The sequence below is a fragment of the Aethalodelphis obliquidens genome, unplaced genomic scaffold (genome assembly GCF_003676395.1).
Source record: "Aethalodelphis obliquidens isolate GAN/ISIS:26980383/991018 unplaced genomic scaffold, ASM367639v1 scaffold53, whole genome shotgun sequence".
NCBI lineage: Eukaryota > Metazoa > Chordata > Mammalia > Artiodactyla > Delphinidae > Aethalodelphis > Aethalodelphis obliquidens.
In genome coordinates, this window is record NW_020837997.1 from 2,975,259 (window position 1) to 2,998,361 (window position 23,103).

At 48.0% G+C, this 23,103-nt stretch overlaps 1 protein-coding gene and 1 pseudogene across 5 annotated transcripts in view; one reads left to right on the top strand and one right to left on the bottom strand.

Moving 5' to 3' along the window:
• PGPEP1 (pyroglutamyl-peptidase I) overlaps positions 1 to 23,103 on the top strand; it is a 42,182-nt gene that overhangs the window by 11,059 nt on the left and 8,020 nt on the right. For 2 of the 5 annotated variants that reach the window (XM_027084716.1, XM_027084712.1), the window contains exons 3-5: positions 4,079 to 4,195; positions 12,302 to 12,534; positions 17,529 to 17,846. In XM_027084716.1, coding sequence (XP_026940517.1) covers positions 4,079 to 4,195; positions 12,302 to 12,534; positions 17,529 to 17,721 — 543 coding nt within the window. In that variant the 3' untranslated portion in view covers positions 17,722 to 17,846. Of the gene's footprint in view, positions 1 to 4,078; positions 4,196 to 12,301; positions 12,535 to 13,071; positions 13,578 to 17,528; positions 22,291 to 23,103 lie in introns of those variants that run through there. The other 3 variants (XM_027084713.1, XM_027084718.1, XM_027084717.1) reach the window with 3 other exon arrangements.
• On the bottom strand, positions 5,794 to 6,594 carry LOC113608858 (COMM domain-containing protein 10 pseudogene; annotated as a pseudogene).

Consider the following 23,103-nt stretch of genomic DNA (forward strand, 5'->3'; position numbering starts at 1 on the left):
TGCATAGTATAAAACTATTTTAAAGTATACAAATCAGTGGCATTTATTACATTCACAGTGTTGTCCAACCACCACCTCTATTTAATTCCAGAACATTTTTATCATCCAAAAAGGAAATCCTGTCCCCGTTAGCAGTCACTCCCCATCCCCAGTCCCCAAGCCCCTGGCAACCATTGATCTGCTGTCTGTCTCTGTGGATTTGCCTGTTCTGGACATTTCACATAAACAGAGTCATATAATATGTGACCTTTTGTGTCTGGCTTTTTTCATGCAGCATGATGTTTTCAAGGTTCATCCACATTGTAGCATGTGTCAGTGCTTCATTCCTTTTCATGGCTGAGTAATATTCCACTGTATGGATGGACCACATTTTGTTTATATTCTTTCATCCAGTGATGGATACTTCAGCTGTTGCAAATAGTTAGGAGCTACTTTTAAATGTAGGAAAGGATGAAAAGGAAAGCGGTCACAGCCAGCAGTGAGTCCAAACCCCCACTTACAGTTAAGAAAAACAAGGCACCCTCAGGAGGGTCGGGTACTTGCCCAGGCTCACCTGGGTCTGTATTTGCTCTCAGTCCAAGCTTGAACTGCTCACTTGTTCAGCCGACATTCACCAGCACCGAATGTGTGCACATCTTGGGCCGTGGCCAAGACATTGACCAGTGGGACCAAGAGAGCATGTAAAGCAGGCTGGGCATCCAGAATGTCTTCTTGGGAGGCTGAGACACGAAGGCTAAGGAGTCAACTGACTGGAAAGTGATGGGAAGAGCATTCTAAGTGGAGGGAATAGCCAGTGCAAAGGCCCTGAGGCAGGAGTGAGTCTGGTATGTGGGAGGCTGTGTTGGGAGAAGTGAGCAGAAGGGGGACAAAGGGAGAGGAGGGCAGCATCCCGACCCCTCAGGGCATCGTGGGCTATGGTGGGGAGTTAAGATTTTTATTCTGAGCGTGGCAGGAGCCACAGCAGAGCGGAAGCAGGGAAAGCCTGCGTTGTGATTTTAGATGCTGCCTTGGGGGACAGGAGGCTGGGGCAGTGCTGGGGAGGAGGTGGGGCTTGATCTCCAAATCAATTTGCCAAAACAAAACTTGGGTGTATCCAACAAGCGTCAAGCAAACAGTGGTCTATAACCTCCTATTATTTTTAATGTGTGGCCATTCAGAATAATCACTCCGGGCGTGCAGCGTGCACAAACAGGGTGAATATTGATAAAATCACGGGAATGGAAACAGGGAGCACAGATCTAAAACCTCCAGCGCTTCTCAGGGGTTCAATGGTGTAAAAAACAATACGGTCAGGTAGGAATCATGGTTGTGTGCCAGCGAGCACCAGGCCTGCCTCGTCTCTGAATCCATAAACCCTTGAAGAAAGTCCCCTCTGATTCCCACCACCACACTCCAGGGAGTTGAGAAGACAAAGGAGCATGAAGAATAAAAATATCAGTGACTAAGAAAAATGATTGTGGGAGAAATTAAATAGTTTACAAAGTTTTCTCTTTAGCGTCTTTTAAAATAGATCTCACACAAAATATAACCACCCTCCCCCCCAGCCCTCTACCCATCAGTGTCTGCAGCTCACCGTGCACCACGTTTGGGGAGCAGGTTTGCGCTCTGCCCTCTTCTGTCCGGCGGGGAGGGCTTCCTGATGTCACACGTAACTGGGCTTAGCAAGAGGGCTGGGGTCCCAGATCCTGGTGTTGGCATTTGAGACTCCCCCCCGCACACACACCTGCCTCGCCCCACCTACCCTCCAGATGTCCTTGTCTCCAGGTGACCTCTCTGGGGAGCAATTTGGAATTAGCTGTTCCAGGCATCGGATACTCTCCAGAGCAACTGCAGTCAGTGGGGCACAGATTTGGCATAGCGTGGGTATAGCAAGGTCAAGGCAACCAGAGAAAGAAATCCTGCAGCCGCTGCAGGAGATGCAAGAACTCACCTCTAGGGACTTCCCTGGTGGTCCAGTGGTTAGGACTCCACACTTTCACTGCCATGGGCCTGGGTTCAGTTCCTGGTCGGGGAACTAAGATCCCACAAGCCGCGCAGCGTGAAAAAAAAAAAAAAAAAAAAAAGAGCTCACCTCTAGTGAATTCGGCACGGCCAGATGCAAAAACTGCTTCGCCTGGGACCTGCCCATAGAACTCTGTAACATCCGCCAGTGGTAGCATGTCCAAATTACTGCATGAGATCTGAGAATAATATGAAACAGCCTGACCGATAATCATTATTTGGGGTATTAATTTTACCATGAAGAATGCTCAGTTTTTGATATTGAGCTGAAACCTTCATCCCTGAACGTCTCTGCTCACCCCTGGACGCCAGAGCTGCCAGGATCATCATTCCTCCGGGAAAGTTGGTTCTGGGTCTGCTGTGCTCTGGGTTGTGGGCCATCTGGGGGAAGGAGGCCCAGTCATGGGCTCTGCCACATTGAGAATCTGAGGAAAGCATCCGTGTTTCCCCAGAAAAGTACGCATGTGGTGATCCATCATAGCCCTTTTTTCCCAGATATATATTTATATATACATATATATGTATGTACTTATGTATACATATTCTTTTTCAGATTTTTTCCATTATAGTTTATTACAAGATAGTGAATATAGTTCCCTGTGCTGTACAGTAGGTCCTTGTTGGTTATCTATTTTGTATATAGTAGTGTGGATCTGTTAATCCCAAACTTCTAATTTATCCCTCCCTGCCCTTTCCCCTTTGATAACCGTCAGTTTGTTTTCTGGGTCTGTGAGTCTGTCTCTGTTTTGTAAATAAGTACATTTGTATCATTTTTGTTTAGATTCCACATATAAGTGAGATCATATGGTATTTGTCTTTCTCTGCTTGACTGACTTCACTTGGTATGATAATCTCTAGGGCTATCCATGTTGCTGCAAATGGCATTATTTCACTCTTTTTTTAAAAAAATTATTTATTTTTGGCTGTGTTGGGTCTTTGTTGCTGCGTGCAGGCTTTCTCTAGTTGCAGCGAGCGAGGGCTACTCTTCGTTGCAGTGTGCGGGCTTCTCATTGCAGTGTCTTCTCTTGTTGCGGAGTACAGGCTATAGGCACGTGGGCTTCAGTAGTTGTGGCACGTGAGCTCAGTAGTTGTGGCTTGTGGGCTCAGTAGTTGTGGCCCGTGGGCTCAGTAGTTGTGGCTTGCAGGCTCTAGAGCGCAGGCTCAGTAGTTGTGGTGCACAGGCTTAGTTGCTCCGCGGCATGTGGGATCTTCCCAGACCAGGGCTCGAACCCATGTCCCCTGCATTGGCAGGCAGATTCTTAACCACTGTGCCACCAGGGAAGTCCCTATTTCACTCTCTTTTGTGGCTGAGTAATATTCCATTTATATATATATCACATCTTCTTTATCCATTCATCTGTTGATGGACATATTTAGGTTGCTTCCATGTCTTGGCTATTGTAAATAGTGCTGCTATGAAATTTGGGGTCATCATAGCCCATTTTTGTTTATAATTCATGATGTTCTTAAACCCCTTCATTCCTGAGATGGTTAGAGGCTCCCTAAGGAGTTGGGTCCATCTGTAAATATATGTTGAGACCCTGCTATCTACCATGCACCAAGTCTATAAATAATTCTTAACAGGTGTAACAAAGGGAGAGCATAATAACAAACAACAAAAATAATAGTAGTAATGGTAGTCAACATTATTCGAGTCCCTACAGTATGCCAAACATTGCTTGGAACTCTTTAGCGTGAATTAGTTCCTTCATTTGTTATAACTACCTTGTGAAGTAAGTACTTTATTATCCCCATTTTACAGATGAGGAAACTGAGGCACAGAGAGGTTGAGTGACTTGCCCAAGTCACTGCCCTTCCCCCCACAGGCAGGGTTCAAATCCAGGAGACTAGCCTCAGAGGCCATGGTATCATGCTGCTGCCCACGGAGATGCTGAGAGAGGGGGTGGGGAAGGGGCTGAGGGAGGATCTTTGGGATAGGCCAGCGCATGTGCCTTCCCGCTCTGCAGTGAGTCAGGAACCCCGCCTGTCTTCTGAGGATAGGTCACTCTGTCCCCAGGGATTTAGTTATCCCTGCAGCCCTGACCTAATGCCACATTTCCTCTGCTCTTGCTCCCAGGAGCTGGAGAAGCTGGGGCTCGGTGACAGCGTGGACCTGCATGTGTATGAGATTCCAGTGGAGTACAAGACAGTCCAGAGGCTCATCCCCGCTCTGTGGGAGAAGCACAGTCCACAGGTAAATGGGGCAAAGATGAGTGGGGGAAAGGTAGGTGCTTCCCCATCAGGACCTGCAGGTGGGTGCCCCACACATGGATGGCTCGTGTGACTTTGTTCCTGCTCTGATCACATGGCTGACGCCACAGCCTTATTTCCTAAAGTGCCGCACTTTCCTGGGTTACCCTTAGAGGTGAGGGAGGAAAGCCAACATCTGGAACTTCACAGAGCCTGGTTCTGTCCCACTTGAGTTCTGTATCAGTCATGACCTGTTTGGTGATAAGTGACAGTCAAATCACACCTCAATCCAGCTTGAGCCCAAATGTTGGTATGCTTTAGGTATAGCTTCAGGTGCTTCAGGTGGTATAGATTCAGGTGCTCACCCAATGTCGTCAGCCTCCTCTCTTGACCACGTAGCTTTGCTTTGCTTTCCACTTTGCTTTTGCTGTGGCAAAGATAGGTGGTTGCTGGCTGATATCCTCCCAACTCAGCCACTCAGCAGAAAGAGAACACCTCTCCTCCAAATAATTCCCCAAAGTCTATGGCTGATTCTCATTGGCTGGCTCGGGTCACAGGCCAGTCCCTGAGCCAATCACTATGGTTGGGGAAGAAGGAATGCTCTGATTTGTGAAGCCTGAGTCCCACATGCCCACTCCGGTGGCCAGAGGGTGGTGTCACCTCTCTCCAAACCTCCTAGAATGAGAAGAAGTGGAGGGTGGTCCACAAAGGGAAAATAGCTGTGGGAGAGAGCTGTGGTTTTAACCCGATATGATGGAATGGAGGCCAGACAGGCAGGAACCACACCCTCCCACAGAGGTAGTTTTGGCCCAGCCAAGACCTTGGGCAGGAGCCATCTGGGAACTTACCTGGGCTGGTATCTCTGACAAGTGCAGTCCCAGTCCCCTTTGTGGGGGCCTCACTCAGCTTCCGACCCTAGCCTGCTGTTTCAGATCCTCCAGGGCTGGCTGGAGGTATCTTCCTTTCTAAGAAGCCCTCTCATTGCACCTCAAGTAGAATTTGTCCCGTAAGGGGTGGGTGGGTGGGATAAAGTGGGAGGTTGGGATTAACATACACACACTACTATATATAAAATAGATAACTAATAAGGACCTACTGTATAGCATAGGGAACTCTACTCAATACTCTGTAATGGCCTATATGGGAAAGTAATCTAAAAATCAGTGGATATATGTATAACTGATTCACTTTGCTGTACACCTGAAACACAACATTGTAAATCAACTATACTCCAATAAAAAAAATTTTTTTGAATGTGGCTACTTTCTTATTTTTATTATTGTAATTAATGAAGTTCTGTGTTCTAAGGTACACATTACACTTTGTATCCATGGACCCTTCTTGATACATAAAAGTATCATCAAGTATGTAAAAAACAAAAAGGTCAGGCAATAAAGCAAAAATAGGACAGTAAAAACAATACGATATTCACTTTTGTTTCCTTTAAAACAGAAGTGTTCTTAACAATTGCTTGCTGTTGGCTCACAGAACTAGAGAATGTATATTAGAACATCTGTACTCAGAACAATGATCTTCCTTGGCCGTTACTGTGATAAGAAGCAATAAGCCATATAATTTACAAGAAGAAAGCTAACGAATCCTTCAGAAAACACAACCTGGCCGTTTATCTTCAGTGCAAAATAATAAGGTGGCAGGAGTATATAGAGAAACAAGTCTTGGAGAACATCCTGTAAGGGAATCCAGCTGTGCTTGTATGGTCACAAGCTTGTTATAGAAATCAAACAATTCCTTGTGACTGAATTCCACAAGAACTTCCTTCAGGCTCTTCGACTCTTCATTGCTCACTCCTAGCTGTAACACAGCTTGAAGAGATTTTAGTTTTGCTTGGGCAGAGTGGGCCATCTATCTGAAGGTTAAGCTGCCATCGACCGTCTCCAGCTTGTGGGGTGCGAGAATCCTCTGCCTGAATTTTTCAATTGCTTCTTGACCCATAGACGACCAAGCATTGACAAATGCTTCTGCTTTGTCTTGTCTAAGATGAATGTTCTCTAACTGCTGCTGCGAAGCAGCTGGCTTCACGTTGTGATATACGGCCTGTTCTAAAATGAATGATATTGTTGCAAGAACTAGGTGAAGATCTTGTCTCTCTAGAGAAAATGCAGCTTGGAGTCTTTCTTCCTCTTCTTCACTGAAACTATTCTCAGCCTTCAGGTGAAGTTTTTGAAGAATTGGGGTGAGCAATCGTGGAAGTTTTCCTATATCTATTTCATTTATCAGCGACACTGCTTTTTTCATGCTGGGGCTCTCCTGCAGAGTCAGTGCCGTGGATGCCGCCATCCTTGAAGCTCCCTCAAAACTCTTTTTTAAAAATTAGAATTTGGGGGCTTCCCTGATGGCGCAGTGGTTGAGAATCTGCCTGCCAATGCAGGCGACGCGGGTTCGTGCCCCGGTCCGGGAAGATCCCACATGCCGCGGAGCAACTGGACCCGTGAGCCACAACTACTGAGCCTGCGCGTCTGGAGCCTGTGCTCCGCAACGGGAGAGGCCGCGACAGTGAGAAGCCCGCGCACCGCGATGAAGAGTGGCCCCCGCTCGCCGCAACTAGAGAAAGCCCTCGCACAGAAACGAAGACCCAACACAGCCAAAAATAAATAAATAAATTTATTTTTTAAAAAAATTAGAATTTGTCCCTTTTTACAGAGGGGGACCTGGAGGCTCAGTGAGATGTGACTGAAGGTTCTGTGAATGAGCTTTTTCCTCTACTGTCTATATAGTCCTGCCTTATTCTAGCTAAAAAGAAAACCTAAGGCATGAAGATGTCTTAAAAATGTCTCACTATATAGAAAGGAATAAAGAAGAAGCATTTTGGGTCCAGGCTGCTACTGATGAGCTGTGAGGTCTCAGGGAAGCTCCTTGGGCTCCCCGTGCCTCAGTTTCCTCCTGTGACAGGTGGAAATAATAATAGTCAGGAATCAACCAAGCACAGATCAAAAATATTTGAAAAAAAATTCCAGAGAATTCCCTGGTGGTCCAGTGGTTAGAACCCCATGCTTCCACTGCTGGGGGCCCGCGTTTAATCCCTGGTTGGGGAACTAACATCCAGTAAGCCGTGCAGTGCAGAATAAATAAATAAATACATAAATTCAGAAAGTTCCAGAAAGCAAAACTTGAATTTGCCTTGAGCTGACAGCTATTTATTTATATAACATTTGCATTCTATTAGGTATCGTAAGCAATCCAGAGATGATCTGAGGTACACAGGAAGATGTGCAGTAGGTTATATGAAAATACTACGCCATTTTAGATGAGAGACTTGAGCATCCCCAGCTGTTGTTATCTGAAGAGGGGGGGAACCTGGAACCAATCTCCTGTGGATACCGAAGCGAGGGGTGACTGAAGTACTAAAATTCTACCACCCAATTCCAGCACGTGGGTGGGGTTATCCCCACACCAAGCAATTCTTGGAGAGCGGCTGTGGGTCCTACAATTCAACTCAATTCTGACACTACCTACCCAGAGATAGAATCGCATTCCACAGGGTAAGGGCTCCATCCTACAGCACTGCCCTCCACTTCAGATGCCAATCTTTTTTTTTTTTTTTGAAGTATAGTTGATTTACAATGTTGTGTTAATTTCTGCTGTACAGCAAAGTGATTCAGTTATACATATATATACATTCTTTTTTTAATATTCTTTTCCATTATGGTTATCACAGGATATGGAATATAGTTCCCTGTGCTCTACAGTAGGACCTTATTGTTTATCCATTCTATATAAAATAGTTTGCATATGCCAATTTTAAGTCTAGGTTGTTACCTGTGCTTCTGTCCAACTGGCTATAAATCAGGGGTTCCCATGACCCTTTCCTTGGGTTCCATTAATTTGCTAGAGCAGCTCACAGAACTCAGGAACCCCACTTACTCACTGTATTACCGGTTTACTATAAAAGCATATAACTCAGGAACAGCCAGCCAGATGAAAGAGATGCATAGGACAATGTATGCTTTGTCCTACGCCCTCCCAAGCATATGCTGCTTCGCCCTCCCAAGCGCCCTACTCTCCCCAGCTGAACTCCATCTCCAGGCCCTCTCCCTTCCTCTGAGGTAGGGGGGTGGGGCTGAAAGTTCCAACCCTCTAATCATGTGGTTGGTTCCCCTGGCAACCAGCCCCCATTCTAAGGTGCTTTCCAAAAGTTACCTCATTAACAAAACAGGGGAATTCCCTGGAAGTCCAGTGGTTAGGACTCCACGCTTCCATTGCAGAGGGCACGGGTTTGATTCCTGGTCAGGGAACTAAGATCCCACATGCCATGCAGCAGAAAAAAAAAAAAAAAAAATTAACCAAACAGGACATCTTTATTGCTCTCATCACTTAGGGAACTCTAACGGTTTTAGGAGCTCTGTGCCAGGAAGAGTGAACTAAGAACAAATACATATTTCTTTTTTTATTTTTAATATTTATTTATTTATTTTGGCTGCACTGGGTCTTAGTTGCGGCATGCGGGCTTTTAGCTGTGGCATGAGAACTTTTAGTTGCAGCATGCATGTGGGATCTAGTTCCCCAACCAGGGATCGAACCCCAGGCCCCTGCATTGGGAGCATGGGGTCTCACCCCCTGCACCACCAGGGAAGTTCCAACACATGTATGTCTCTTACTATAGATCTCGCTATCACAAGCACTAACATCATGAGTTTGTGGTGGGGATGAGAGAGATGAGGCCAGTAGGGCAGTAAACAATTCTCAGCCCACCCCAGGGTTTCTCAGCTACACTGGAGCCAGAGCCTGCTCTGTGATGGGCTGTGCTGTGCACTGTAGGGTGCTGAGCAGAATCCCTGGCCACCACCCATGAGATGCCAGGAGCACTGTGTCTCCAGTTTGATACCCCATAACGTTTCCAGATGTTGCCAAACATCCTCTGGAGGCAGGCTCACCCCTGGTTGAGAACTCCTGGTCTGTAGTAAGCTCTTTTTTAAAAAAAAAATTTATTTATTTAGGCTGCGCCAGGTCTTAGTTTGGCACACGGCATCTTCGTTGCGGCATGTGGACTCTTAGTTGTGGCATGCGGACTTCTTAGTTGTGGCACACAGACTTCTTAGTTGCGGCATGTATGCAGGATATAGTTCCCCAACCAGGGATAGAACCCCAAGCCCCTTGCATTGGGAGCGTGGAGTCTTACCCACTGGACCACCAGGGAAGTCCCTATAGTAAGCTCTTAATAGTGGTTAACTGGTACCATGGCTATTGTCATCACTCACATCTTCTTCACACACATGCATCTTCATATACATTTGTGCTCGCCCGCAAGTACTGTTTAAGCATCGTACTGCATGGATTAGCATCCTGTGGCTGACCTAACAATTGACTGCCAACTAGGTGTCTTAAAACTACAGAAATTTATAAGCACACAGTTCTGGAGGCCAGAAGTCCAAAATCAAGGCATGAGCAGGGCTGTGGCTCCCTCCAAAGGCTCTAGGGGAGGATCCTTCCTTGTCTCTTCCAGCTTCTGGTGGCCCCAGGCATTCCTTGGCTTGTGGCCTCATCACTCTATCCTCTGCCACTGGCTCCACATGACCTTCTCCTTTCCCCTCTCTCTGTCCCTGCTCTGTGTGTCTCTTTTAAGGGCATTTGTCCATGGATTTTGAGCCCATCCAGGTAATCCAGGAGGACCTCATCTCAAGATCCTTTACTTAATTACATCTGCAAAGACCCTTTCCCAAATAAGTTCCCAGTCACAGTTTCCAGGTATTAGGACAGGGACATTCCTTTCCTTTTCTTTTTTTTGGTGGTGGTGGTGGAATCACCATTCAACCCTCTATACTACAGCTACTTTTTTTTTTTTTTTTACTTTTTAGCCGCACCGCGCGGCATGTGAGATCTCCGTGCTCTGCAGTCGAGTCTTAACACGCAGGGTCTTAACCGCTGGACCACCAGGGAATTCCCTACATTCTTTTTTCATGCCCAGTCTCTGAAACTGGTGTGTGTGCTGCACTGGCATCTCAATCTGTATCAGCCATGTGTTGGCAATCTGTATATCTTCTTTGGGGAAATGTCTCTTTAGGTCTTCCACCCATTTTTGGATTGGGTTGTTTGTTTTTTTGATATTGAGCTGCTTGTATATTTTGGAGATTAATCCTTTGTCAGTTGCTTCATTTGCAAATATTTTCTCCTATTCTGAGGGTTATATTTTCGTCTTGGTTATGGTTTCCTTTGCTGTGCAAAAGCTTTTAATTTTCATTAGGTCCCATTTGTTTATTTTTGTTTTTATTTCCATTCCTCTAGGAGGTGGGTCAAGAAGGATCTTGCTGTGATTTATGTCATAGAGTGGTCTGCCTATGTTTTCCTCTAAGGGTTTTATAGTGTGTGGCCTTACATTTAGGTCTTTAATCCATTTTGTGTGTTTTTTTTAAATTAATTATTTATATTTATTTTTGGCTGTGTTGGGTCTTCGTTTCTGTGCGAGGGCTTTCTCTAGTTGTGGCAAACCGGGGCCACTCTTCATCGCGGTGCGCGGGCCTCTCACTATCGCGGCCTCTCTTGTCGCGGAGCACAGGCTCCAGATGCGCAGGCTCAGTAGTTGTGGCTCACAGGCCTAGTTGCTCCGCGGCATGTGGGATCTTCCCAGACCAGGGCTTGAACCCGTGTCCCCTCCATTGGCAGGCAGATTCTCAACCTCTGCGCCACCAGGGAAGCCCATTTTGTGTTTATTTTTGGACATGGAAGCAACCTAAGTGTCCATTGACAGATGAATGGATAAGGAAGATGTGGCACATATGTACAATGGAATATTACTCAGCCATAAAAAGAAATGAAATTGAGTTATTTGTAGTCAGGTGGATGAACTTAAAGTCTGTCATACAGCGTGAAGTATGTCAGAAAGAGAAAAACAAATACCGTATGCTAACACATATATATGAAATCTAAAAAACAAAAAATGGTTCTGATGAACCTAGGGGCAGGACAGGAATAAAGACGCAGACACAGAGAATGGACTTGAGGACATGGGAAGGAGGAAGGATAAGCTGGGACGAAGTGAGAGAGTAGCATTGACATATATATACTAGTGGGAAACAGCTGTATAGCACAGGGAGATCAGCTCGATGCTTTGTCATGACCTAGAGGGGTGGGCTAGGGAGGGTGGGAAGGAGGTGCAAGAGGGAGGGGATATGGGGATGTGTGTATACATACAGCTGATTCACTTTGTTATACAGCAGAAACTAATACAACATTGTAAAGCAATTATACTCCAATAAAGATGTGAAAAAAAAAGTCACTGTGAGATATATCACCGTAGGGAAATAACCAATAATCAAATAAAGAAAATGCATAGAAAAAAGTTTGTATCAGCCACATTTCAAATGGTCAATAGCCACATGTGTCCTGTGACTGCCGTATGGCACAGTGTGCTCATCAGTCTTTATTTTAAATGTTCACATATTTTCTTACAGTGCCCTTTCTGTATATAAACATACACACAAATAATTAATATTTGAAGTTAAACTGTATTCAGTTTGGTATCCTGCCTTTTATAAATATGTTATCATGAGCATTTAATCACGCAGGTCATGAAAAATTCTCCCTTAACATTATTTTAACAGCTGGGTAATATTTAATAATTAATACAACCATTCTCCTATTATTGGGCATGCTGGTCATTTCTATGTTTTGGGGGTTTTTTCCTCACTTTTATAAATAACACCGAAGTGACCATCGGCAAATTATTATCCCTTTGATTGTTTTTAGGTTAGATTCCTGGAAATTATACCTTGCCTTTTGTGTTTGGCGATGTGTCTTGAAGATTATTTCACACAGAATTGCCTTGGGCATGTTAACAGCTACAAAGTAGCTCATACTTTATTTATCCAACCCCCCCCCCCGCCCCCACCTCACCATGGATGTCTAATTAGGTTGTTTCCAATATTTGATTGTAATGACAAAGCTGCAATGAACATCTTTGCATATTTCACATTCTTGCATGTTTCACTTGGCACACCTTTCTGTAAGAGTGACTGTAGGGTCTGTTCCAGCAGCAAGGTGTCAGAAAGCAGGTAACCCCCAGCAGAGCTCTGTGAGGATGCTGCCCTCTCCTTGGCCTGGGGGGACTCCCAGTCCCATGACCAGACCCTATTAAGCCTTGCCCATCTGTCTGCAGCTGGTGGTGCATGTGGGGGTGTCAGGCATGGCGACCACAGTCACGCTGGAGAAGTGCGGGCACAACAAGGGCTACAAGGGGCTGGACAACTGCCGATTCTGCCCTGGCTCCCAGTGCTGTGTGGAGGATGGGCCTGAAAGCATTGACTCCATCATTGACATGGACGCTGTATGTAAGAGGGTTACTACACTGGGCCTGGATGTGTCAGTGACCATCTCACAAGATGCCGGCAGGTAAGGCACCGTGGGGCCCTATGGTGTAGGTGTGAGTAGGGGTTTCCCTCCTACGTCAGCCCAGGCTGGGTGTTGAACAAGCCAAGTGTGTTTGACTTTAGCCTCTTTGGGCCAAGTGCTCACTTTTTCTTTTTCACTTTTTTTTTTTTTTCGGTACACGGGCCTCTCACTGTTGGGGCCTCTCCCGTTGCGGAGCACAGGCTCCGGATACGCAGGCTCAGCGGCCATGGCTCACGGGCCTAGCCGTTCCGCGGCATGTGGGATCTTCCCAGATTGGGGCACGAACCTGTGTCCTCTGCATCGGCAGGCGGACTCGCAACCACTGTGCCACCAGGGAAACCCTCTTTTTCACTTCTTAAAACATAATTGATTTACCACCTGATTAAAGCATGGGATAATTTTTTTTGCGCATGGGATATTTTAACAGTATTATACATGATATTTTTACATAGAATTTCACAGTATATAAACCTCACCATCCATGAGGCACAGAGTTAAGTATATATGTGTATGTGTGTGTATATATATATAAAACAGGTTCCACGGATTCTGCTCCTGGAACTCATTGTGTGTGGATTGTGGACCCCGGCATCTCCCACCTGCACGTTGCTCCGGCCGTCTCCCTGCTGTTCCTCCGGCCACCTCTACCCCAACCCTGACAGTCCTTCTCTCCTAAGCAGTCAGTTTCTCTGTTAGTTTCCTGTGGCTGCTATATATAACAAATTACCACGTTGGTGGCTTAGGGCAACAAACATTTATTCTCTCCCAGGTCTGGAGACTAAAAGTCCAAAATCAAGGTGTCCGCAGGGTTGGCTCCTTCTGGAGGTGCTGAGGGGAATCTGTTCCATGCCTCTCTGGCTTATGGGGGCTGCTGACAGCGCTGAGTGTTCCGCGCCTTGAGATGCTTTACCCCAGTCTCCGCCTTCACCTCCACACGGCCTTCCTCCCTGTGTGTGTCTTCACATGGCCTTCTTTTATTTTATTTTTTTTAAGATTTTTTTGATGTGGACCATTTTTAAAGTTTTTATTGAATTTGTTACAATATCGCTTCTGTTTTTTTTAAATATATAAATGTATTTATTTATTTTTGGCTGCGTTGGGTCTTCGTTGCTGCGCACAGGCTTTCTCTAGTTGCAGCGAGTGGGGGCTACTCTTCGTTGCAGTGCGCGGGCTTCTCATTGCAGTGGCTTCTCTTGCTGCGGAGCTTGGGCTCTAGGAGCGCGGGCATCCGTAGTTGTGGCATGTGGGCTCAGTAGCTGTGGCTCGCAGGCTCTAGAGCGCAGGCTTAGTAGTTGTGGCGCACGGGCTTAGTTGCTCTGCGGCATGTGGGATCTTCCTGGGCCAGGGATCAAACCCGTTTTTCCCTGCATTGGCAGGCGGATTCTTAACCACTGTGCCACCAGGGAAGTCCCTGCTTCTGTTTTATGTTTCAGTTTTTTGGCTGCGAGGCACATGGGATCTTAGCTCCTCGACCTGGGATCGAACCCACACCCCCGGCATTGGAAGGCGAAGTCTTAACCACGGTACAGCCAGGGAAGTCCCCATGTGGCCTTCTTACAAGGACACCAATCATTGGACTTAGGACCTACCCTAAACCACTATGACCTCATCTTAACTAATTACATCTGCAAAAACCCTATCTCCAAATCAGGTCACATTTTGAGGTTCTAGATGAACACAGATTTGGGACAGAAACTAACTATCCAGCCTATTAGAGGGTCTATTAATTTAAGTCCGATGATGTCCCTAACTTGCTTAATTCTTCCTACAGCTTCCACTGCACCTCGAATGAAATCCCAACTCTCCACCACGCACAGGTTCTGTGTGGTCTGACCCCTGCCCACCTCTCCACCCTCCTCTGCCTTCACTCTTGCCTCACCACTGCCTTCCAGACCCACAAACCAGCCTCCTCCTGTTCCTCAAACACACCAAGCTCACTCTAGCATCAGGGCCTTTGCACATGCTAAGACCTCTGCCCAGAGCTCACCTCCCTCTGGTAATACCTCTTTCAGGTCTTAACTCCAAAATGTTGCCCCTTTGGGGAGGACTCCCCAGCCTCCCAGACCTCTCTGTTCTATGCCCTCTCAACACCAGATACCTTGACTTCTCAACACTTTGTACACCTCTCCAGTCCAAAGGCAGCAGGTGGCAAATTCAGTTGACAGAATGAAGTGGCTGAATTTACCATCAGTCTTTTTTTTAAAATTATTATTATTTTTTAAAGATTTATTTATTATTTCTTTATTTAATTTATTTTTGGCTGCGTCAGGTCTTAATTGCAGCATGCGAGATCTTCCCTGTGGCATGTGGGATCTTTCGTTGCCACACGCGGGCTCTTCTCATTGTGATGCGTGGGCTTCTCTCTAGCTGTGGCGTGTGGGTTCTTTCTTTTCTCTAGTTGTGGCACGTGGGCTCCAGGGCACGTGGGCTCTGTAGTTTGTGGCACTTGGGCTCTTTAGTTGAGGCTTCTGAGCTCAGTGGTTGTGGCGTGCAGGCCCAGTTGCCCCGTGGCATGTGGGATCCCAGTTCCCTGACCAGGGATTGAACCCGTGTCCCCCTCATTGTAAGGCAGACTCATTACCACTGGACCACCAGGGAAGTCCCTTAATTTTTTTTTTATTAAAGTATAGTTGATGTACAATAGTATACGTTACGGATGTACAATACAGTGATTCACAGTTTTTAAAAGTTACACTCCTGGGCTTCCCTGGTGGCGCAGTGGTTAAGAATCCGCCTGCCAATGCAGGGGACACAGGTTCGAGCCCTGGTCTGGGAAGATCCCACATGCCGTGGAGCAACAAAGCCCGTGTACCACAACTACCTAGCCTGTGCTCTAGAGCCTGCGAGCCACAACTACTGAGCCCATGTGCCACAACTACTGAAGCCCACATGCGTAGAGCCCATGCTCCGCAACAAGAGAAGCCACCACAATGAGAAGCCCGCTCAAGGAAGAGTAGCCCCCACTTGCCGCAGCTAGAGAAAGCCTGCACACAGCAACGAAGACCCAAGCAGCCAAAAAGAAATAAATAAATTTATTTTTAAAAAATTATACTCCATTTATAGTTATTATAAAATATTGGCTATATTCCCTGTATTGTACAATATATCCTTGTAGCTTATTTTATACCGAATAGTTTGTACCTCTTAATCCCCTTCTCCTACATTGCCCCGTCCCCCTCCCACCAGTCCTTTTTTTTAAAAAATTTATTTATTTTTGGCTGCATTGGGTCTTCATTTCTGCACGTGGGTTTTCTCCAGTTGCAGCGATCAGGGGCTACTCTTTGGTGCAGTGTGCAGGCTTCTCATCGCGGTGGCTTCTCTTGTTGCGGAGCACGGGCTGCAGGCGCACGGGCTTCAGTATTTGTGGCACGCGGGCTCAGTCTTTTTTTTAAACTCATTTTTTTTTGTTTTTGGCTGCACCACACAGCTTGCAGGATCTCAGTTCCCTGACCAGGGATTGAAGCCGGGCCCTGTAGGCGTAAGCCCGGAACCCTAACCACTAGGCCACTAGGGAACTCTCCTAAAATTAATTTTAAGTTACTCAGATAATTCTAGAGAATATTCTCATACTTTCCTGTTGTGAAAGATTCTCTTGCCCTCTCTCCTCCCCACCGCCCCTCCCCGCCCCAGGGATCCCTCGGTTAAATCAGAGACTTAAATTATGACCCTTCCTACTCACCCACACATATGTTTCCATACATATGTAGGCCATCTGGCGTACTACTTTCGAATTTTGTCCTCTTTCACTTCGCTTTCACGTGGATGGGGTTACGTGGTGTGCATTTTCATGAGAGTTCCCTTCCTTGGTTTCACTTGTGGGCATGCGACATGGGTCTTAGTGAGTTCTGTCTTCCTGTGGCTCCACTGCCTGCCTTGTAAACGGCTGCATAGTATTCCACTGTGCAGATGAACCAGAGTTTATTAAGCCACTCCTCTGTCAGTGGACACTTAGGTGGTGTTTTAGTCTGCTATAACCAAAAAAAAAACCCCAGACTGGGCAGTGTATAAACAACAGAAAGTTACTGCTCACAGCTCTGGAGGCAAGGAAGTTCAGGATCCAGGCACCCTCACGGTGGTGTTCTGATAAAGGCCTTCCTATAGGTTGCAGACTGCCGACTTCTGGCCGTGTCCTCACAGGGCGGGAGGGGATTTGGGGGGACATTCAGATCCTAGCCGGTTGCTTCCTGTTTTTCTGCTTTTACACATCATGCTGCAGCAGATACCTTGTTCGTCTTTCTCGTGCTCGTGTGCAGATGGCTCCTGAGATAGTCTAAAAACTCAAAACATCAGGTCATAAAGTCTATGCATTTGTAATTTTTAAAAAATTATTATTATTTATTTTTTTTGCGTTACGTGGGCCTCTCACTGTTGTGGCCTCTCCCGTTGCGGAGTGCAGGCTCCGGACGCGCAGGCTCAGCGGCCATGGCTCACGGGCCCAGCCGCTCCCCGGCATGTGGGATCTTCCCGGACCGGGGCACGAACCCGTGTCCCCTGCATCGGCAGGAGGACTCTCAACCACTGCGCCACCAGGGAAGCCCAAAAATTATTTTTAAAAAATTTTATTGAAGTATGGTTCATTCACAATGTTGTGTTAATTTCTGCTGTACAGCAAAGTGATTGAGATATATATATACATATATATATATATGTATATATATATTCTGTTTCATATTCTTTTCCATTAAGGTTTATCACAAAATATTGAATATTGCACATTTGTAATTTTTCTAGCCTGCCAGATTGCCCTCCCCTGGGGCAATTTGTATCCCAGCCAGCAGCATCTCACACTGCTTCCTTCCCCACATATACCCCAGCACTTGGAGTTATTTATTTATTTATTTATTTGCTGGCCTGGGGAGGGAGAAGCAGTATTCCGTCTTGTGGATGACTGGTGAGGTTGGGGCGGGGGGGGTGTCTTATGATGGATTTCAATGGAACATTCACTCTCTGACCCCGTTTGGTCTCCTTCCCATCCCCCACGCCCTGTGGCTTAGGTACCTCTGCGACTTCGCCTACTATACCTCTCTGTACCAGAGTCACGGCCGCTCAGCCTTTGTTCACGTGCCCCCTCTGGGCAAGCCCTACAATGCAGACCAGCTGGGCCGGGCACTTCAGGCCATCATCGAGGAGATGCTGGACGTCCTAGAGCAGTCAGAAGGCAAACTCAACTGTTGCCACAAACACTGATTGCTGCTCAGGCCTCCCAAGACCTCATTCTGCCAGGGACCCTGAGAGAGACGTCCGCCCTCCGGGGCCTGACCGGGAAGGACGAGCCCATCAGCTGGGGATCTATTTTGGATCAAATATGCCAACTTACACACCTCCTCTCCCTTTTTCTCTGCAAAAGCACTGGTTGATTTGAAGGCCGCAGTGAAGAATTTTTTTCTCTATTTCTCTTTGCATCTGGGGATACAGCTGTGGCGGCCAGGAAGCCGGGAGGTCCTGATTTCTGCAGAGAACCCCGCTCAGGTGTCTCTATCCCGTGATCCCATGGCTGGGGCTACCTGCCATTCTAAGTCTGTGGTGGAGGGATTCCAGAGTTCCCTCCGTCCGTGACTGTTTCTTCCCAAATGTAAACACGTCGTGGAGACTCTCTACCCCGATCCATGTCCCAGCAGCCTGGACAGCCCCGGCAAGGGCTGCCTTGGGACGTGGCATGGCTTTTTTTCTTCTTTCTTATTCTCTTTTTAAAAACAATAGTGCTAGTTTGGGCACCGAGTAATTTATATTCCCTTTGGTTAAAACGCGGGCTTTAGCCAAACATAGAAGTGTCTTTTCTTTTTCCTGGGGTGCAGCCCCTTCAGCCTCCTGCCCTGAACACTGGACCTACAACTTTGTTTTGGGGGTGACATTGAGGTCCCCTTGCTCAGGGCTTGTGGCACTGGGCCCATGGCCAGACCACGGGGAGCGGGGGGTGGCTGTTGCCCCAGGAGACTGAAAGGGTTGGCTGACCCTTTCAACGACCGAGCTGTGAGCTGTACCCACGGGGCCGCTGGGGCCGGGCTGCCGGTGGGAAAGCAGACTCTCATTTCAACATGCACATGACTTTTTTTTTTTTTTTTTAATGGAAAAGTGCATAGGAGCTGCAAACCTACCCCACATCTGACCTGGATTTTCAGTCTTGGTGCTTGTTTTCCTTAAGGGGAGAGGGCCAAAATGGAGTCTGGGGGCTGAGCTCCATGCGTGCTGGTGTATTTGAGCAGGAGAGCGGTGGGGCAGCCAGCAGGCTTCGTGTAGTTGGTTTTTGGATGCGCCTAGGACACGGTAAATTTTTATCTCACTCCCTGGTAAATTTTTATCTCACTCCCTGGTGACTTTGAACTTAGCAGCAGGGTTGAGAGTGACATCTCCCAGGAGGCAACTAAATTCAGCTGGACCCTGGCACCCATCAGAGAGAGGGGGTGGCAGAAGCAACCGTGAGGAAAACACACGTTTTGGAAGTATCCTTCTATTTTTTTGGAGAACGCGCAGTTTTATCGCTTCACTAAGTGTGAAGCGTGCTGTAGTCTGATGCTGTGTTGGATCATGTTGGTGTTTCCCAGCATGCAGCTCTTTTGAAAACAGCTGAGATTTTTGTTTTGTTTCGTTTTCTTAAACATTCGCCCTCTTTCCCTGCTGTTCCGATGCCCAGGGTGGTTGCTGCCTCCGTTGAGCTGCTGTGTCGCTTGGAGACCAGGTTGATAGGTTTCTGAGTGAAATGCATTTTCTGAGTCCTGGGCTTTTTCTGGAGGGGAAAAGTGGGCACAGGTGGGTGACCTGGGGTCAGCATATGGCATATGGTGACGTGGGGTCAGCATATGGTGGGTGTGTACCATGGCCCGCAGGGTAAAATGATCAGGACCTAGCTCCCCTCTCCATGCCAGCCCTCCATCTGCCAGAAATGCCCCCTCCACATCCCTGGTCCGAGTTTGCAGTCTCCTGAGAAATCTGGAGCATAGGATGTCATGGCATCTACTCACTCAGCTGGCTTCTGTGAGCAGAGGTTGTGGCTTTTTGAATGCGGCGGGGGGCTCAACGCCAGGGGGTCCCCCAGAGGTCTTATGAAGAATGGCATCTGGCTCTAACTAGCTCTGTTCTCTAAAGGTCTGATCTGTGGGGCTCTGAGGAGGAAATGGACCTAGGCAAGCTGGAGTAGGGAGGGAAGACTGGAAGTGAGCCAGGTTTGAGCTTAGCTGGGTGCCCACGGAACCCAGACACACCATCCCCAAACTCTGCATTTTCATCTTTCTTTTGTCCTCCCTTCTCTCCTCTGTTTAAAGCACCATGTGGTTTAGCAACTTAGAGACATAATTTATTGTCTGATCATTGTCGAGTGTGTGTGTGTGATTTTTGTGTTCCTGCCATGGTTTTAGATTTCCTCCTCAAGTCAAACCAGAACCCTGTCCTTGTTCATGATACAGAGCACATAGCTCATTTTTGTTTAATCAGATAGCCATTAAACGTTTCACTCGCTCCCTGCCAGCTTTTAAATTTTCCTGTTTTAATTACTTTTTATCATTTTCTTTGGGGCAAACTCAGCCATTCAATCCATGGTATATCTGTCTGCATTTGTTGGGTCCCGGAAAAAAATGTCCTTGTGTGAGAAGAGGGGGGCCAAGTCTCATTCCTTCTGCCTTGTCATTTCAGAGTCTGGGTTGTCGGGGGCACAGAATAGGGAAAGGGATGAGCCTGTGAAGTGGGTGCAGCTTGGCATGTACGGAGGTGAGCAATGCCAGGAGGGGTGGGTGCAGTGAGTGTTAATGGTGGAAGGATGGGCTGAGGGATGTGGCGGGAAGGCTGGTGGGGGAAAAGTGAGAAGTGATGCTGGGGGTGGACTCATAGGAAAGTGGAGGGGGCCTCTCTCTGGTGAGTCCTGTGGAGGGTACTGAGGTGGGGGATGGGGGCAGAGACAGTGATCTGGGCGTCGGGTGATGGCATCTCCTTTAAGGTGCCAGAGCCTCTGCACCTTATAACTTTATTCTTCTCTAAGCCCCTTTGACGCCCCGCTTCCCACCAAAAAGGAGGTCGGTGGTCTGCATATGAGTACGTAGCTCGGAAAAGAAATAAGACGGAGTGGATAGAAAGAAAGGTGGGAAGAAGCAGCAATTCCAGTTGGTGGACTGGGCTTGGTGCCACCTGGCTCACCTGGTCCAATCAAGGAACAGCCAAGGTCTCCTGGCCACTGAGAGAGACAGGGCCGTGGGCAGCAGGGGGTGGTGGGCAGACGTCATGGCTTCCCAGTCGGTGCCAGGTCTTTGGGGAAAGGTCAGATTGTGATAGTTTCAGCAAGAAAAATAGTTTTCAGCTACCCTGCTCTTTGCTGGCGTGGAAACTTCTAGAACAGAAAGGGCCGGCTCAAGGGGACGACTGGAAAAGGATACTGTTGATGCCTTTTTGTTATCTTAGAAGTTTCTGCCAGGAAGCCGGGCCAGGGGGTGTGCATGTACCCCCACAGGCCTGTTCCCCCGAGGGGTGGCCGGGAGGGGGAAGGGAGCTGCTCGTGGAAATCCACCCACCACACTGGCCTGTTTTTTGCTGCCACTGTCTAGACTGTTGACCTTTGACCTCTTCACCTCTTGGAGTGTCTGAACACAGAAGTCCCCTTCGGGGATGGTGGGACAAAGCCCCATTCTCCTCTGAGGACCCAGCCTCTGCCCTGAGGCCACTGGAAGCCTTCTCAAGCCTGCAGCCAGCGTGAGGCGCTGATGGTGGTCATACAGGCAGAGGCTGCTGCCTTATTGTCAGGTCATCCCTCGTGGCCAAGAGTCTCATGGCCTCCACAGACTTGTGGGGAGCTAAAAAGGGCTTTGTTTTTATAACCCCAATTAAATTTCCCTTCTCATGGAACAAGTGCCTCGTAAAGGGACCAGGGCTGCCACTGGGAGGAAAAACATCTCCATTTTTGCAGTGAAGAAGTGTGTTAAAGGCCAGGATCCCCCTCAGACCCAGGGCAGAATGGCTGTCGAGGGGAAAGGACATTTGCCCAAAATCCACATCTTGAAAGTTAGTTCTTGGATGGACACTGGGCATACCTGCTACGAGATCCTGTCCTCCAGTTTAGGGGCAGTTGTCACAGCTTGAGTTTCAGGGGTTCCTAGACCCCCAAGGGCTCCAGTCCAGCCCGAGCTGCTCCCCCCACTTAAGACCTTTTTCTCCTCCTCCCTCCCCTCACCCAAGGCTTCCCTTCAGCTGCCCAGAGACCCACAGAAGTGCCTGCCTCTGCAGTACACATGGGGCACAGAGAGGGGACAGGATGGGAAAGAGAGAAGCACCCCCAGGCCCTGGTTCCCCGCTGCCCAGACCGGCCTCACCCAAGCCGTTCGCAGGGGTGGGACCTGGGGCCAGTGGCTTTTGTGTCCTGCATACTTGGAGGAAATCCCAGAGAAAGCCGGTTTGGAATTGGGCTCTGTGCTCCCAAGGCCTGGCTGGATGCCACGGGAGACCCATCTGGATCGTGGGAAACAGAGTTGGCCTTCCTCCTGCTCAGGCATGTTTCCGGGGCTCCCTTAACATCTCAGGTTTCTATCTTGTCGTAAATCTCTCTCTAGGAAAAACCCTTCCCGCTGAAGGTGACCCCATGTTCTGTCCCCAAAGGAGGGTCCAGCCCCTGCAGCTTCGGGGTGGCTTTTCCCTGAACCCTATGAGTGCCTTGTCTGAAAGCGCCGTGTCTGGGACCCCAGGCCGGGCAAGGGTCTGCCAGACTTTGCTGGGGGCTGGACCCTGGGAGACCCCAAACTTGACACCCCAGAAAGCAAATAAAACAGTTGAAATATGCAATTTCTTGTGTGTCTTTGTGAGAAGCTGGCATCCGCCAGGGTCATCCTCAACCTGGGGTCATCAACTGGCAGAGGGGGCCTCAAATCACCAGTGTTTCTGTCCTTGGTGCTTGGTGTGTGACCTGGTACTTGGTGCGTGGCCACTGCAATGAGTGTGCTGAGTGGATAATGATGAGAGGATTTCTGTACTGAGTGTTCTACCTCCTACAACTCACTGCCTTGGTTCTGATGCACAGAGAGGTTGAGTAACTTGCCTATGGTCACACAGCAAGCGGGGTGGGGAGTGGGATTTGAATCGTGATCATGTTGACCCCCAGTGTGTGCAGAATTCCCCTGTGGGGGAGATGCTGTTACCACCTTTTACAGCTGGGGAAACTGAGTCTCTGTCAGTTGAAGCCCCTTGTCCCAAGGAGAGGAGGGGCGGGAATGTGAACCCAAGCCGGCTACTCTGGACTGAGCAGCTTGAACACCGGAAACAGGATTCGGTCATCCCCCTGTGTCTGTCCTCAGCAGGAATGGGGACACTCCAGAGTCAGTGGCCTTCAAAGAAGAAGGGGCTTCAGCAGTAAGGAAATGGCTTGTTTTGGGGAACATGGGTCCCAGGGGAAGGGGTACCCCCTCCAAGTCCCTGAGCCCCCAAGGTCTTTGCACCCCAAGATGAGGTGTCTATAGCACGGTGGTTTTGCTTCTAAGGCTGGCTCTTTCCACGGCCCCGGGGTGTGAGCAGGGTCCCAGGTGTACCATATAGATGCTCCTGTGGTCACTGGAAGGGGCTGTGTCCTTTTTACATGGGGGATCCTTTTCCCAAATCCTG